At 41.9% G+C, this 17,668-nt stretch overlaps 1 protein-coding gene across 2 annotated transcripts in view; it reads right to left on the bottom strand.

Annotated features, from left to right (window-relative positions):
- Window positions 1-10,853: 10,853 nt before the first annotated feature.
- ELOA (elongin A) overlaps window positions 10,854-17,668 on the bottom strand; it is a 45,663-nt gene continuing 38,848 nt past the window's right edge. For both annotated transcript variants that reach the window (XM_044287022.1, XM_044287024.1), the window contains exons 9-11: window positions 16,528-16,639; window positions 16,275-16,429; window positions 10,854-12,627 (exon numbers count right to left, since the gene is read on the bottom strand). In XM_044287022.1, coding sequence (XP_044142957.1) covers window positions 12,566-12,627; window positions 16,275-16,429; window positions 16,528-16,639 — 329 coding nt within the window. In that variant the 3' untranslated portion in view covers window positions 10,854-12,565. The remainder of the gene's footprint in view (window positions 12,628-16,274; window positions 16,430-16,527; window positions 16,640-17,668) is intronic.

Here is a 17,668-nt window from a genome sequence, read left to right as displayed (position 1 = left end):
AAAAAATAAAATCTCACATGAACTCACCATACCCCTCACGGAATCCAAATGCGTAAAATTTTTTAGAGATTTATATTCCAGACTTCTTCTCACGCTTTAGGGCCCCTAAAATGCCAGGGCAGTATAAATACCCCACAAGTGACCCCATTTTGGAAAGAAGACACCCCAAGGTATTCCATGAGGGGCATGGTGAGTTCCTAGAATATTTTGGCACAAGTTAGGGGAAAATGATTATTATTATTTTTTTCTCTTACAAAATCATTTTCCGCTAACTTGTGCCAAAAAAAAATTATTCTAGGAACTTACCATGCCCCTCACGGAATTTCTTGGGGTGTCTTACTTCCAAAATGGGGTCACTTGTGGGGTATTTATACTGCCCTGGCATTTTAGGGGCCCTAAAGCGTGAGAAGAAGTCTGGAATCCAAATGCCTAAAAATGCCCTCCTAAAAGGTACTCATTGGAATTTGGGCCCCTTTGCGCATCTTGGCTGCAAAAAAGTGTCACACATGTGGTACGCCGTACTCGGGAGAAGTAGGGCGATGTGTTTTGGGGTGTATTTTTACATATACCTATGCTGGGTGAGAGAAATATCTCTGTCAAATGACAACTTTGTATAAAAAAATGGGAAAAGTGGTCTTTTAGAGAGATATTTCTCTCACCCAGCATGGGTATATGTAAAAATACATCCCAAAACACATTGCCCTACTTCTTTTGAGTACGGCGATACCCCATGTGTGACACTTTTTTGCAGCCAAGATGCGCAAAGGGGCCCAATTTCCAATGAGTACTTTCAGGATTTCACAGGGCATTTTTACAAATTTGGATTCCAAACTACTTCTCACGCTTTAGGGCCCCTAAAATGCCAGGGCAGTATAAATACCCCACATGTGACCCCATTTTGGAAAGAAGACACCCCAAGGTATTCAGTGAGGGGTATGGTTAGTTTATGTAAAATTTTATTTTTTGTCACAAGTTAGTGGAATATGAGACTTTGTAAAAAAAAAACAACATTTTTTTTGTCACACTAACTTGTGACAAAAAAAAAAAACTTCCATGAACTCACTATGCCTTAGGGCAGTGATGGCTAACCTTGGCACTCCAGCTGTGGTAAAACTACAACTCTCAAGATGCCCCTCTTGCTTGGCTGCTCTCAGAACTCTATAGAAATAAATGGAGCATGCTGGGAGTCGTAGTTTCACCACAGCTGGAGTGCCAAGGTTAGCCATCACTGCCTTAGGGTGTCTACTTTCCGAAATGGGGTCATTTGTGGGGTGTTTCTACTGTCTGGGCATTGTAGAACCTCAGGAAACATGACAGGTGCTCAGAAAGTCAGAACTGCTTCAAAATGCGGAAATTCACATTTTTGCACCATAGTTTGTAAACGCTATAACTTTTACCCAAACCAATAAATATACACTTATTGCATTTTTTTAATCAAAGACATGTAGAACAATACATTTAAAGAAAATGTATATAGAAATGTAGTTTTAATTGAAAAATTTTACAACCGAAAGTGAAAAATGACGTTTTTTTTTAAAAAATTTCAGTCAATTTCGATTAATATAAAAAAAAGTAAAAATGTTAGCAGCAATGAAATACCACCAAATGAAAGCTCTATTAGTGAGAAGAAAAGGAGGTAAAATTCATTTGGGTGGTAAGTTGTATGACCGAGCAATAAACGGTGAAAGTAGTGTAGTGCAGAATTGTAAAAAGTGGTCTGGTCATTAAGGGGGTTTAAGCTAGGGGAGCTGAGGTGGTTAATGGACCCCATTATAGACATTAGGATCTGTCGGGCACCGGTGGTCTCTGGCATATGCTGGATCTTGATCCTGGATTCTATACCAGAACAGAAAATCTGAATTTTACCACATATGTGGACCTGGCCTTAGTAGTTGCATATTGTAAAGTGACAAATTGCTAGTGTGGACACAATCGTCCTGCTAGGTCGTCAGTATTCAGGAATAGGTCACATAGAATGGACAGATGGTTGAATATGCCTTTTTATGGACTTTTATCTGATAGATATGAAATGTATGGTGACTACGGCTGTGCATGTGATAATATGATTCTCAGCTAATACAGTACTACTTACATAGGACATTGCAGCGATCCTCAGGATATCTTCTATTGGCATAGGTGGTGGCTACAATGGAACACATTACATATAGGTCTTGCCTTAATTTACAATATGGGAGATGAGAAATGAACATCTCTTTAATCAAACACAATTTTAAAGATATTCCTAATAAAAAAACATATGGAAATGGGAGATATTTAGAAATGACACTTTCACTTTGACACTGGGCCACATTTACTAACGTGAGTACTCCTAAAGGTTGACATAAATGGTGCCTAAAAGTGTCACAATCCTGTGCATCTAGTCTGTAAGGGGTGTGGATATTGGAAAGGGGTGTAGCTTCACTGACTTGGCCTAAGATGCAGTATTTTGCACCAAAATAGCGCCACTATTCTTACGCAAAATTCTATTTTAAACTAAGACAGCGAATATCTGGTATAAAGTTAGCCAAAAGTATCTAGCCCTGCACAAAATTTATCATCCAGCCTGAGCGACTGTGATAAATCTGGTGCAGCTCGAGACAGCCTGTATTCACCATCAGGATTAGTAGAAATTTCCCCACTGAGTTTTTTGACAAAATTACAGTACCCCTAACCCTGTGCCATATGTCCTGTCTTCTTCCAGTCTTCAGTACCCATCTTGACTGGTCATCACCCTGCTATTTTCTTTGTCCTATACCGGGTGCAACCCTGGGATATACATCATAACTGACAGTAATGATGGTTCTACTGGATATGACATTAAAGCCCCTGGTGACCAATCAAATTTGAGCTTTCATTTCTTAACAAGCTCTGGAAAAATGAAAGCTGCACTATGATTGGTTACTGTGCTCTGTTAGTCAGTTTTGGTGAATGAGGCCCAATGTTTATGACCTATGTATGAACATCAGACTCCTATGGTACCACAAGGCTGTAACTGCTTCCCCTTCACCACCCATAGCTGGATGTATGTACTTTACTATGACATTATCAGTGCATAGGCTCTACTACTGACAGTATTGCTATAAGAGGCCAGCAGGGCTGAAGCCAACAGCCAGGAGACATCATGGATCTCTTCTTCCTGTGGAAGGTGCTCCATCTTCAGTGTCCTAAGCACAGTCTCTGTACTGGGCTGGTTCCTGAGCAGAAAAGCAGACATTAAGTAATGTATTTATTTGTAGGTGAAAATACATTTAGATGATATATTGGGGCAGATGTACTAATCCTGTCTAATAGTTAGCCAATATTCCCATCTCAGACAATGGGGGCATATCGCTAGGATATGCCCCCATTATCTGATCGATGTGGGTCCCACCTCTGGGACCCACACCTACATTGAGAACTGTCCCCAGAAAATTGTGGAGGGCCCCATAGAATCCTATGGGAAGAGCACTTGGTGGTGGCTGGCCACCAGCTTCGACGTTCAGTCCTCAGTGTAGGTTCCAGAGGTGGGACCCGCACTATCAGACAATGGAGGCATATCCTAGTGATATTCCCCCATTTTCTGAGATGGGAATATCCCTTTAAGGCCCTATTGCACGGGCAGATTATCCAGCCAATTATTGGAAAACAAACATTTGTACGAACACTTGTTCCTGATAATTGACCTGTGTAAATGTCTCACCAATGCTTATTCATCAGGTAAAAGCATTGTTGATGTAGCTGATTTTGAATGAAACTTGCAGAAATCTGTCATTTCTGCCAAAACAACCCTTTTCAGGTGAATGGAACTAATTTTCAGTCACAGAAATTTCTGCAACAAAACCTGACAAGTGTTTTAAAGGCCCCCCAAATCATTATCTCTGAGCAGGTGTGCACATTGCTGTACACTTTCACCACCATACTGTGTAAGTAAATGTCAACTATTCACTGGATTGTTTTTTTTTGAACAACATAACTGTATATATTCTGAATTTTTTATGATCCATAAAATGATTATGACGTGATGGTGGGACACCCCATAAACATTATGAGCACATATGGTGATTAAACTCTCTAAAGCTATGTTCACATCTGCACCAGTTTTTCTGTTCCGTTTCTGGATGATGGAAATTTACAGTGCCTGATGGACCTCATTGACTAGGATGTTGTCCGTTGGGTTTACTGGACAAAATAGCACTGCATGCTTCAACACCGATGTAAGCCTAGCCTAATATGTAGTACAATCTCTGTTATTAAAGATGTTCTCCCGTGAATACAACCCATCCACATGCCCGCGTGGATCTCACTCTATGAGCCCAAATGTAGAATGGGTCACCAACTCCTGCAGGGAAAATGACCCACAGCCTTCCCTGACAAAATCAGCTGCCTGCCAGGGATGTCAGAAACCAGTAGTGATTCGTAAGAAATGATTTTCTACTTTTAAAGTGTCACCAAAAAAGTAATATATGTCATATACAAATGTGTCTTATTGACAGTTACATGGCTCCATAACATGAACAGATCACCTTCCCTATCTGTTCTTCTACATTGTATAATCTGTATAAATTGTCCCATGTGTAGTGTGTAAAGAGTAATACTTACCAGCAGATGTTCTGGAAAGTACAGGAGATCTGTGCAGTCAAAATTAGATCGCTGTGAAAAAATAATACGCGCAGAAAATTGCTCCTCGGAAATCACGAGTCGCTACAAGAGCCGCTACAACTCAACTGATCACGGCAGTTGGTCGGTAGCCTCACCAGCCAGTTCAAACCATAACATTCCGTGCAACCAACCAATCACAGCCAGGTATGCTGGTTACATGACCTCTTCACTGCAGCCAATTGTCTTTCAGGGATTATATTTAAAACTTGACAAATTTAGTTATCCAATTAATATAATTCTTTAGCTATAAAATACAGTTTACACAGATATGGTCATTTCATGGATGACGAACATCCATAGTCAGATCATGTTCGCAGCAGCAAAGGATGATGATGAATGCAGTCACTATGGGGGAGATTTATCAAAACTGGTGTAAACTAGAACTGGCTGAGTTGCACAGAGCGACCAGTCAGATTCCACCTTTAATTTTTCAGAACTCCTTTGGAAAATAAAAAGTGAAATCTGATTGGTTGCTATGGGCAACTAAGCCAGTTTTACTTTATACACCAGATTTGATAAATCTGCCCCTATACAGTATGTACATCACTGTGTGTCCTGAAAAGTGAAATTATTGAAACCCACACATATATGATATCTTTATGTGGAAGTTTTTGATGGTAAACTGAGTTGCATTCCCAATTATCTAGATCAGTGAAGGCTAACATCTGACATGCCAGCTGTGGTGAAACTATGACTCCCAGCATGCTCCATTCATTTCTTTGGAGCTCTGAGAACAGCCAAGCAAATTTACATCTTAGGAGTCATAGTTTTACTACAGCTGCAGTAATGAAGCGAGTGTCAGATGTAAACCTTTAAAGTGATGTATATGGTGCATTATGCCATTCAGGACCTCAAAAAATGTATTTGGTACATAACCCTGACATTAGTTCATCCTACAGAAACCTATAGGAATATTACAGTATATAGGCCGTTTAACAAGGGCTGAGAATGAAGGCAGTTATCAGGATCCCCAAACTTGCCCCATATAAAGGGCCGATTCATCTGCTGACCATACCTTTTATGCAGCGCATAAAGTCATCGGGATGCTCTGACAGCAAACAATGAACCGGGGGATGCATGTATATGCAGCTCCCCTCTCTGCTCAACTATCAGGCAATACTCAGGAACGTTATGTTTGTTCCCAAATATTGCCTGTGCATTGGCCCGTATAAAAGTGCCTAATGTTTCAATACAGTTTGGATATGAGGGGAACAAAAACAAACAAAAGCCACCAAACTAGAGACCGAGGGAATAATTGCCAAAGAGAGCAAAACTAACCCTAAAATGTTGTTCAATTATATAAATGGTAAAAAGTATAAATCTGAAGATGTCACCCCTCTTCAGAGCAATGAGGGGGGAGTTGCAGAGAGCAATGAGGAGAAAGCAAAGCTATTAAATATTTTTTTCTCCACTGTATTCACTGAGGAAAATAAACTGTCAGATGAAATGCAGAGTGTAAAAGTAAATTCCCCATTAAAAGTGTCCTGTCTGACCCAGGAAGAAGTACAAAAGTGACTTAAAAAGATTAAAATAGACAAATCGCCAAGACCAGATGGCATTCCCCTCCCCCCGTATCCTAAGAGAATTAAGTAATGTCATAGCCAGACCCTTATTTCTGATATTTACAGACTCTATACTGACAGGGAATGTTCCACAGGATTGGCACATAGCAAATGTGGTGCCAATATTCAAAAGGGGTGCAAAACAGAGCCCGGAAACTATAGGCTGGTAAGTTTAACATCTGTTATGGGTAAACTGTTTGAAGGTTTTCCAAGAGATGCTATCTTGGAGGATGTCAATTAAAATAAGCAAATAACACCATAACAGCACGGTTTCATGAGGGATCGGTTTAATCAGTTTCTATGAGGAGGAAAGTTCTAGACTTGACAGTGGTGAATCAATGGATGTCGTATATCTAGACTTCTCCAAAGCATTTGACATTGTACCACATAAAAGGTTAGTATATAAAATGAGAATGCAAGTACTGGGAGAAAATGTCTGTATGTGGGTAGCGGAGTACCTCAGGGGTCAGTATTGGGCCCTATTCTATTAATTATCTTGTAGAAGGCTTGCACAGTAAAATATCAAATTTTGCAGATGACACTAAACTGTGTAAAGTAATTAACACTGAAGAGGACAATATACTGCTACAGATGGATCTGGATAGATTGGAGGCTTGGGCAGATGAGGTTTAACACTGACAAATGTAAGGTTATGCACATGGGAAAGAATAATGCAAATCACCCATACATACTAAATGGTAAAACACTCGGTAACACTGACATGGAAAAGGACCTAGGAATTTAAATAAACAGCAAACTAAGCAGTAAAAACCAGTATCAGCTGCTGCCAAGGCCATTATCTTTATGGGTTGCATCAAAAGGGGCATAGATGCCCGTGATGAGAACATAGTCCTACCACTTTACAAATCACTAGTCAGGCCACACATGGAGTACTGTGTGCAGTTCTGGGCTCCTGTGAACAAGGCAGACATGGCAGAGCTGGAGAGGGTTCAGAGGAGGGCAACTAAAGTAATAACTAGAATGGGGCAACTACAGTACCCTGAAAGATTATCAACATTAGGGTTATTCACTTTAGAAAAAAGACGACTGAGGGGAGATCTAATTACTTCTTTCCTGCGTCTGGAGGAAAGAAGGTTTGTACACAAACATAGAAGAGGATTCTTTACGGTAAGAGCAGTGAGACTATGGAACTCTCTGCCTGAGGAGGTGGTGATGGTGAGTTCACTAAAAGAGTTCAAGAGGGACCTGGATGTATTTCTGGAGTGTAATAATATTACAGGTTATAGCTACTAGAGAGGGGTCGTTAATCCAGGGAGTTATTCCGATTGCCTGATTGGAGTCAGGAAGGAATTTTTCCCCTAAAATGAGGATAATTGGCTTCTACCTCACAGTTTTTTTTTTTCCTTCCTCTGGATCAACTTGCAGGATAACAGGCCAAACTGGATGGACAAATGTCTTTTTTCGGCCTTATATATTATGTTACTATGACAGGCTACTAATCTCTTTTTTTTATTTTTGTTCTTTGTACACAATGATACAAGGGGTGGACACGTACAGTTGGGTTGGAGCCACCTTTTTCTGTAACAGAATTCCAATTCCCCTCCTTCCCCATAAACAGCCATACATTTAAAGAAGTAAATCACTAACGTAACTAATAAGTAAGGGCTCTTTCACACTTGCGTTCTTGTCTTCCGGCATAGAGTTCCGTCGTCGGGGCTCTATGCCGGAAGAATCCTGATCAGGATTATCCTAATGCATTCTGAATGGAGTGAAATCCGTTCAGGATGCATCAGGATGTCTTCAGTTCCGGAACGGAACGTTTTTTGGCCGGAGAAAATACCGCAGCATGCTGCGCTTTTTGCTCCGGCCAAAAATCCTGAAGACTTGACGCAAGGCCGGATCCAGAATTAATGCCCATTGAAAGGCATTGATCAGGATCCGGCCTTAAGCTAAACGTCGTTTCGGCGCATTGCCGGATCCGACGTTTAGCTTTTTTAGAGTGGTTACCATGGCTGCCGGGACGCTAAAGTCCTGGCAGCCATGGTAAAGTGTAGCGGGGAGCAGCATACTTACCGTCCGTGCGGCTCCCGGGGCGCTCCAGAGTGACGTCAGGGCGCCCCACACACATGAATGACGTGATCGCAGCGCCCCGGGAGCTGAACGGACTGTAAGTATACCGCTCCCCCGCTCCTACTATGGCAACCAGGACTTTAATAGCGTCCTGGGTGCCATAGTAACACTGAAAGCATTTTGAAGACGGATCCGTCTTCAAATGCTTTCAGTACACTTGCGTTTTTCCGGATCCGGCGTGTAATTCCGGTAAGTGGAGTACACGCCGGATCCGGACAATGCAAGTGTGAAAGAGGCCTTACAGTGCATAAGTATTTGTCTTGTTCCTCTGTTGTTCTTCCTGGAAATATAAGAATAAATAGAAGACTGGCTATTACCATGCTCCTTGTGAATGAGAGGTGTCTCTATACACTTTGACACTATCTAACCAGTGCTGGACATGTCAGAACGCATAGGGACAAGAAGAATGGGAACAACCAGAAGACCTGATCCATGGGCTCCTAGTATTAAAAAAAAAAAATTTGAAAGGGATGCAACCCTACTTAAAGGGAACCTGTCACCTCCAAAAACCATCTGAAGCTGCCAGCAGTACCGGAGAGTAGCGAGCAGTGTGTTTCTGACGATTGTTTTGTTCCTGAAGACAGATGCGGCAAAAGCTCTGAAAACGTTCCTTTATCCCCTGCCGACGCGCTTCTCTAGACATGCTTGAAGTCAAGGGGGCAGCGGCCTCCTTGCTTCAAGTTAAGGTAACTACGCCCCCTTCCCTGTGACTGACAGCGCTTATGCAGAGTTCGGCAAAGCCAGCCAACTGCCGGCTGTCAGTGACAGCGAAGGGGGCGCAGTTACCGTGACTTAAAGCAAGGAGGCCGCTACCCCTTTGACTTCAAGCATGTCTAGAGAAGCGCGCTGGCAGGGAATAAAACAACGTTTTCAGAGCTTTTGCCACATCTGTCTTCAGGAACAAAACAATCGTCAGAAACACCCTGCTGGCTACTCTCAGGTACTGCTGGCGGCTTCAGATGGTTTTTGGAGGTGACAGGTTCCCTTTAATAAATGGTCCGCCTTATTTCACCCTTACAAGCCTCAGAAAGGCATTCCATAAGCTCATAAATTGCAAGGATGAAATAAAGAGGGCCATTCACTAGTGCTATCTCCTTCTCCAATGTTTTGCATTCTAAGAAAAGTTGCTCCAGAATTATTATTTTAGGAGTTCGTTTTTAGGTTATTTATCTGCACAGAATTATAGCGATACACAAAATGAACAATGTAGTGTATATCGTCAGGCAAGGTGCATACAGAGCTACTGAGAAATGCAACAATACAACAACTTGGCATCCATTTTTTCGTGCAACAGTAGCACATTTTAGGCTACTTTCACACTTGCGTTCGGGGCTCCGCTTGTGAGTTCCGTTTGAAGGCTCTCACAAGCGGCCCCGAACGGATCCGTCCAGCCCTAATGCATTCTGAGTGGATGCGGATCTGCTCAGAATGCATCAGTCTGGCACCGTTTGTCCTCCGCTCCGCTAAGCAGGCGGACACCTGAACGCTGCTTGCAGCGTTCGGGTGTCCGGCTGGCCGTGCGGAGGCAAACGGATCCGTCCAGACTTACAATGTAAGTCAATGAGGACGGATCCGTTTGAAGTTGACACAGTATGGCTTAATTTTCAAACGGATCCATCCCCCATTGGCTTTCAATGTAAAGTCAAAACGGATCCGTTTGCACTATCATGAACAAACATGGTAATGTAAACGGATCCGTTCTGAACGGATCTAAGCGTTTGCATTATAGGTGCGGATCCGTCTGTGCAGACACCAGACGGATCCGCTCCGAACGCAAGTGTGAAATTAGCCTTATACGCATCATTCAACTGAATATGTCAGCAATATGACAGTCTAAATTCTGACATCAACTAGGGTAACTACGAAAAAAGCACATCTGGCTGGAGGTACCTTATATATACAGGGCAGCCCAGTGTGTATTCATCGTTGGTGTAAATTTCAGCCACTATGAAAGGGAATAAATGTACTGCTCTCACCTTGGAACCATAGAAAGCACACCAGATATCCAGTATTCACATTTTATTAAGAGCCAGATAAAATTATTTGCATATACAAGTCTAATTAAAATTTGTAATCTTAAAACCACAAAAAGGATTTTATTTACATAAAGCAAAAGCTCACATAAAGGCCTAAAGTTTATAGCCCCTGCCCAGTAGCTACAGGTAAATGTAAAGTGGAATCCGCAAAATCCACAATATACTCATTTCACAAATGACCTACACTAGAGAGCAAGTGTGTGACACTGCCATTCAATTAATAGAGAGTAGAAACACCGTCTGCAATGGTCAAAAATACTGAGAGCTGCCACATGGGTACTTAAAGGGAACCTGTGACCAAAAAAAAAAGAAAAATATGCATGAAGGCAGAGTGTTATTGAACAGGAGGAACTGAGCAGATTAACATATACCATATTTTTCACTTTATAAGATGCACCTGATGATAAGACGCACCTATGTTTTAGAGGAGGAAAATAAGAAAAAATAAAAATTTCATCAGACCTCAGAACAGACCCCCAATCTTCATTAAACCTCAGATCAGACCCCCACATCAAACCTCAGAGCAGACCCCCATTTCAGACCTCGGATCAGATCCCCATATCAAATCAGACTCCCATGTCAAACCTCAGATCAGACCCCCATGTGTCAGACCCCCATCAGAGATTAAATAAATTAACTTACCTCTCCTGCTACCACTCTGCAGATCTGGAGGTCTCTCCTGCACTCATCGCTTACTGGTCTTCTCCAGGCCCGAGCTGCACTGTGACCTGACTGTGTACAACATGAGATCATACTGCATGTACTACGTCCTGACGCAGTAAGCAGTTAGAACAGTGCAGTGCGGAGCCTGGAGGAAGACCTGGGAGCGATGAGTACAGCGCTACACCCACTGCTCCTCAAGACTCCTAGATACTAGTGAGCGCTTCCATAATGGAAACACTCACTAGTATTTGCTTTACAAGACACACTGCCATTTCCCCCCTTCTTTTTGGAGAAAAAAGTGCGTCTTATCAAACGGAAAATATGTTCGTTTTGTGGGGAAAGATTCAGTACACCATATATTTAATTTAACTCCATGCTCATTCTGGAGTGAAGAAGGCGGTCCTATCAGTGATTGACAGCTATTTGTGTATACACAGTCATAGAGGTAAGGCAGTCAATCACTGATAGGACCACCTTCTTGACTTGGTCCAAGAAACCCACTGCACATCCTATTTTGATCTGTTTTTGCAAATCAGAATAGTCATGTTTTGCAAACGGAAAATTGGACACGTCGTCAGAGTAACCTTTTCCCATAAAACTATAAATCAATCTGCTTAGCTCCTTTTGCTCTGTAACATGCTACCTACACATCAGACACCATTTTCAACGTGACAGGTTGCCTTTAAGTGTCTAGGATACAGTATGTAGTATTAGAATGGAAAAATACATAACTGTCTGGAAAGTGAAATGTATGAAAATTTCATGCAGGGTAAGAGTATGCTTTTACAGTAATGGAAATTAAAATTCTCTTTGAGTCGGCAAACTAAGTAAATGACATAAACTGTGACCCTACAAGAATTTCAAGAGTCTAAATTACAAATTCAAACACACACTAAAATATAAAGTCTAAGCAGAAATCCCAGATATGAAGAAGCGTGTGTATGGGGGTTGGGAGACCAATTTTATGTCACAAAACAATTCTGCAAAATAATTCACAACAAATATTACATGACACTGCAACAGTAAAACATCAAATCCATGACAGGACTGCTAAGTACATGAGAGCATCCAAGGAACTGTACATTTCCTCTCTTGGTTTCTTCCAACCTTGCCAAAAATGTAATGTTGTACCTAATTCTTTTACAGAAAATTGCACAAAAATAGTAGTTTTCTATTTGTACATTTTAAATCAGTAAAAATCTGCTTTTTGAATGAGAACGCTGCTAGCTTCTGAAATCACGTTAGTGTGGCACACTGATACATCCCCAGCATGGTGTTGTGGCTTTCTAGTCTAGCACAGTCCAGATCCATACCTGTGACATGAGAGACACAGTGATTCTAAGGCTCCCGGGGACAAAAGTCAACACAATAATTAGAATCCTGCAGAGCCATAGGATTGAGAGATGAAGGAGACATATTAAAACACATGAGTATATCAGCATGTTGGGCAAAAGGAAACGGTAAGGTGAAGGGCAACACTGCTTTAGGAACTGATGGGTCCATTCTGCCATTTTATGAAGGCTTTCCAGTGCAATAACCCCTTCCCGTTCAAAAAAGTTCATTTTCTTCCTGATTTTATCGTCGAGAAAACCGGTTCTTGAAAGCTTTTATTGTTTTGGCCATCATTGGAGCAACTTCTGAAAGATACAAGCATGAGGACTGTGTTGTTAGATGGCTACAATACTGAGTACAGCAAAATCTGTCTGTATAACCCACATGCAATTGGCAGAATGACATCTTTACCCCTTTAGGTAGTCTGGGATTTAAAAATGGCTCCCGCTCCTGAGCCATCCTGTTTTAAACAGCAGAAATCCGGGGGCTAATGTCTGCGATCAGCAATAACACCAATCTCACACAGTTTAACCCCTCAGATGCTGTGATCAACGCCTTCCCCGATCTCCACACATTTATTTATTTTAGACTGACTCTTGCTGAAGGGTTCCATCCTAATAGTGCTTTAGTTCCCATTGAGCCCTGCAGGTTACAATGTGAGCGACTAGCGATCGAAGGATCGCATGTCAAAAGCCCCTGGGGGAGGCTTACTAAAAGTGTCAAAAAAGCTTTTAAAATATATAAAAAATACAAAATCGCCCAACTTTCACCATAATAAAAATAAACAATAAAAACTACCAAAAAAATGAGCGCTAACCCAGCTCCGTAGACATAAATATAAAAGTTATGGGTGCCAGAATATGGTGATGTTAAAAAAAAAAATATATATATATACACAGTACAGACCAAAAGTTTGGACACACCTTATCATTCAAAGATTTTTTGATTTTTTTTCATGACTATGAAAATTGTAGATTCACACTGAAGGCATCAAAACTGTGAATTAACACGAAGAATTATATACATAACAAAAAAGTGTGAAACAACTGAAAATATGTCATATTCTAGGTTCTTCAAAGTAGCCACCTTTTGCTTTGATTACTGCTTTGCACACTCTTGGCATTCTCTTGATGAGCTTCAAGAGGTGTCACCTGAAATGGTTTTCACTTCACAGGTGCTGCCCTTTCAGGTTTAATAAGTGGGATTTCTTGCCTTATAAATGGGGTTGGGACCATCAGTTGCGTTGTGGAGAAGTCAGGTGGATACACAGCTGATAGTCCTACTGAATAGACTGTTAGAATTTGTATTATGGCAAGAAAAAAGCAGCTAAGCAAAGAAAAATGAGTGGCCATCATTACTTTAAGAAATGAAGGTCAGTCAGTCGGAAAAATAGGGAAAACTTTGAAAGTGTCCCCAAGTGCAGTCACAAAAACCATCAAGCCCTACAAAGAAACTGGCTCACATGCAGGAACGCCCCAGGAGAGGAAGACGAAGATTCACCTCCGCTGCGGAGGATAAGTTAATCCGAGTCACCAGCCTCAGAAATCGCAGGTTAACAGCAGCTCAGATTAGAGACCAGGTCAATGCCACACAGAGTTCTAGCAGCAGACACATCTCTAGAACAACTGTTAAGAGGAGACTGTGTGAATCAGGCCTTCATGGTAGAATATCTGCTAGGAAACCACTGCTAAGGACAGGCAACAAGCAGAAGAGACTTGTTTGGGCTAAAGAACACAAGGAATGGACATTAGACCAGTGGAAATCTGTTCTTTGGTCTGATGAGTCCAAATTTGAGATCTTTGGTTCCAACCACCGTGTCTTTGTGTGACGCAGAAAAGGTGAACGGATGGACTCTACATGCCTGGTTCCCACCGTGAAGCATGGAGGAGGAGGTGTGATGGTGTGGGGGTGCTTTGCTGGTGACACTGTTGGGGATTTATTCTAAATTGAAGGCATACTGAACCAGCATGGATACCACAGCATCTTGCAGCAGGCATGCTATTCCATCCGGTTTGCGTTTAGTTGGACCATCATTTATTTTTCAACAGGACAATGACCTCAAACACACCTCCAGGCTGTGTAAGGGCTTTTTGACCATGAAGAAGAGTGATGGGGTGCTGCGCCAGATGACCTGGCCTCCACAGTCACCGGACCTGAACCCAATCGAGATGGTTTGGGGTGAGCTGGACCGCAGAGTGAAGGCAAAAGGGCCAACAAGTGCTAAGCATCTCTGGGAACTCCTTTAAGACTGTTGGAAGACCATTTCAGGTGACTACCTCTTGAAGCTCATCAAGAGAATGCCAAGAGTGTGCAAAGCAGTAATCAAAGCAAAAGGTGGCTACTTTGAAGAACCTAGAATATGACATATTTTCAGTTGTTTCACACTTTTTTGTTATGTATATAATTCCACATGTGTTAATTCATAGTTTTGATGCCTTCAGTGTGAATCTACAATTTTCATAGTCATGAAAAAAAATTAAAAAATCTTTGAATGATAAGGTGTGTCCAAACTTTTGGTCTGTACTGTATATATATATATATATATATATATATATTTTTTTTTTTTACCAAAGTTTTAATTTTTTTAAACACAAGAAAAACTATATAAATTGTGGTGTTGCTGTATTCATACAGACGCAAAGAATAAAGGGCATGGGTCAGTTTTACAGCATAGGAAACGCCATCAAAATAAAACCCATAAAACTGTGGCGGAAATGTATATATTTTTTTGTCCAATTCCACCCCATTTGCAATTTTCTTCCAGATTCCCACTACATTGTATGCTATATTAAATGGTTCCATTAGAAAGTGCAAGTTATTCCTAAAAAAAAAACAAGACCTTTTATGGCTATATGAACGGAAAAATAACAAATTATGGCTCTGGGAAGGCCGGGACTAAAAAAAGGAACACAAAAACTGAAAATGGTCTAGTCCTAAAAGGGATCAGTCTCAGACACTAGCACCACCTACAGGGCTGCAGAAGCACCTGCGTCATACTGCTGAATAGGACCCTTTCACATATGGTGGGGCACATTCTGGTTGAGACATCTAGAACATATTTTTCTAACATCAGCACTGCTGTCCGTCACAAGCTCACCATCAGTACAGTGGGACATTACGGAACATGTGCATTTAGAAAGCTGGTTGCTAGAGCTGGTGGCAAAACGCGTTGGGTCACAAAGCAGTAAGCAATTTTTTTCCTAATTATGGCTAGCAATGTTTGGCTGCATCAGACAACAACTAATATCTAAAACTTCTAGTAACCAACACATAGCTAGAATCGTACACAGAAGGTAAAGAGGTAAGGGAGGGTAGTAAGTGGCACAGCTGGCAGATATATGTGTTTTGTACAGCGGAGCAGCCACAAGGGGATTTTATAATAATGATGACTGAACAACCCACCTAGCTTCACTGCCATTTAGCAGACCTAGCAGCTTTCACACAGGAACAGACACCTTATAACAGACAAAAAGAAAAGGGGTCTTTTGTATATCACTACTACAAGCCAGGGGGGGATTGGCCATAGACCCTACAGGGAAATTTCCCGGTGGGCCGAGGCCCAGGGGGCCACTCAAGCCCTCTTGATGGCCGCAGGCCAGGTACATAATGATCTGATGCTCACCAGCCGCAGGTGCTCTCCTGAACTCAACTGGTATTACTGTCCTCATGATGGTGATACAGTTGAATACTTTGGTGAGGGCGGCAGTATTTTGTGCCGTCCTTCGGTATTTAGTTCTGCTGGGGCGGTATTCTGTGCTGCAATACTTTGTTTGTCCCTGCCCACTTGTTTTGGCCCGTCTTCTGTCAGTTTGAACCCACCTACAACATGGGACCACTTTTAGGTTTTTTTCCAGGGCCACTTTAAGTCCCCAATCCGCCCCTGCTGCAAGCTACAAGCTTGAGATCAAACCAAATGAAAATTGCACAATTGTATAGTACCACCATTACTTACTTTTGACTTGTGGCTTCCGTGGATCATGTCCAGGCTGGACTACACTGCTTGGTGTGGACGCTGTACTGCTGGTGCTCGGTCTGTCACAGGAGCGGGGTTCTTCCGGTGACACACTTCTAGTACTACTACTACTGATTGGCATGAAGGGTTTAATCCTGTCACGATAGAGGCATGTCAGGGTCTGAAATTCCACTAAGAATCATTGAAACACGGTTACACCAAAAAATGCCTGCTTGCCCTTCATTGTTTTTACCTTGTTTTTTCACTGACAACTGCTGCTCCCGTCCCAAACTTTTCTTGCCTTCTACGTACATCACGTGGTGGCTTCACTTCTGTATTCACAAATGCCATCTTCGCTTGTCGGACTGTCCAATAATAATTGACATGCAAATACTAGTTAAACTGCAGTACAAGCCATGAAAAGCGATGGAAATAAAAAGGGTTAATAGATAAAATCACTAGCAGCAGGATGACTGACGTGGACTCCAAAACAGAACTGAGCAGGGGCTACGCGTGAGGGTGAGAGGTGCTAGGAATACAATACGGAGAATTTTGTTTGCAACCACAGTACATCTCTTTTTGATTACAATAAGGGCCTGTTCACACAGATTTCCACTCAGATTTTCTCCACAGTTTTTTCAGCTTCCCATTCATTTCAATGGGAGAATCAGTGCAGATTCTGCTCCAAGACACAGAATGTGGCTTCTGCATTAATGGGAGGCTTTTAGAGTTTTTGGGGGGGCAGATTCTGCACGGAAATCACGTGAAAACCAGTGTCAACATTATGCCATGTGAATGGGCCCTTAGAGTATATGCCCATGGAGCATAGATTTTTGTGTGGAAAATCCACAGCCCAATACAATGCCAGCTAAGAAGATCAGCTTCTCAAGGTCTCGCGTAAACAGTGCCAACATTTTCCATGTGCAGTACGAATTTTGAAATCCACAGCATGTCACTTGTTTGTGTGGCTTTTCACTGCAGATTTTACCCATTGCTATGTAAAGGGTGAGATCTGGAGCAAATCCGCATGTAACACATGCAGATTTGGTGTGGAAATGCAGTGAAAATCGCATGACAATCCGTGTGGAAAATCTGCATAAATGACACGTGCATATACCATTATGGTTGACTAATGCAATTTGCTGCCTCTGGTAACATACACAGTGAAAGATGCTGAATGAAGAGGCACACACTGCTGGGTGAAAACGTCTAAATGGTAAGAGATGCAATCTCACTTGGTCTGGATATGAGCCCCTCTCCGTTTATGGTAGGGTGGTAAGCTTATACATGTTAGGCCTCTTTAGGCCCCTTTCACTGAGCGAGTTTTCCTCCCGGGTGCAATATGTGACGGGAACGCATAGCACCTGCACTGAATCCTGACCCATTCATTTCCA

This window comes from Bufo gargarizans, chromosome 3, assembly GCF_014858855.1.
Source record: "Bufo gargarizans isolate SCDJY-AF-19 chromosome 3, ASM1485885v1, whole genome shotgun sequence".
Classification (NCBI taxonomy): domain Eukaryota; kingdom Metazoa; phylum Chordata; class Amphibia; order Anura; family Bufonidae; genus Bufo; species Bufo gargarizans.
The sequence above is the reverse complement of the archived record's forward strand: the minus strand, read 5'-3'. Positions and strand labels throughout refer to the sequence as shown.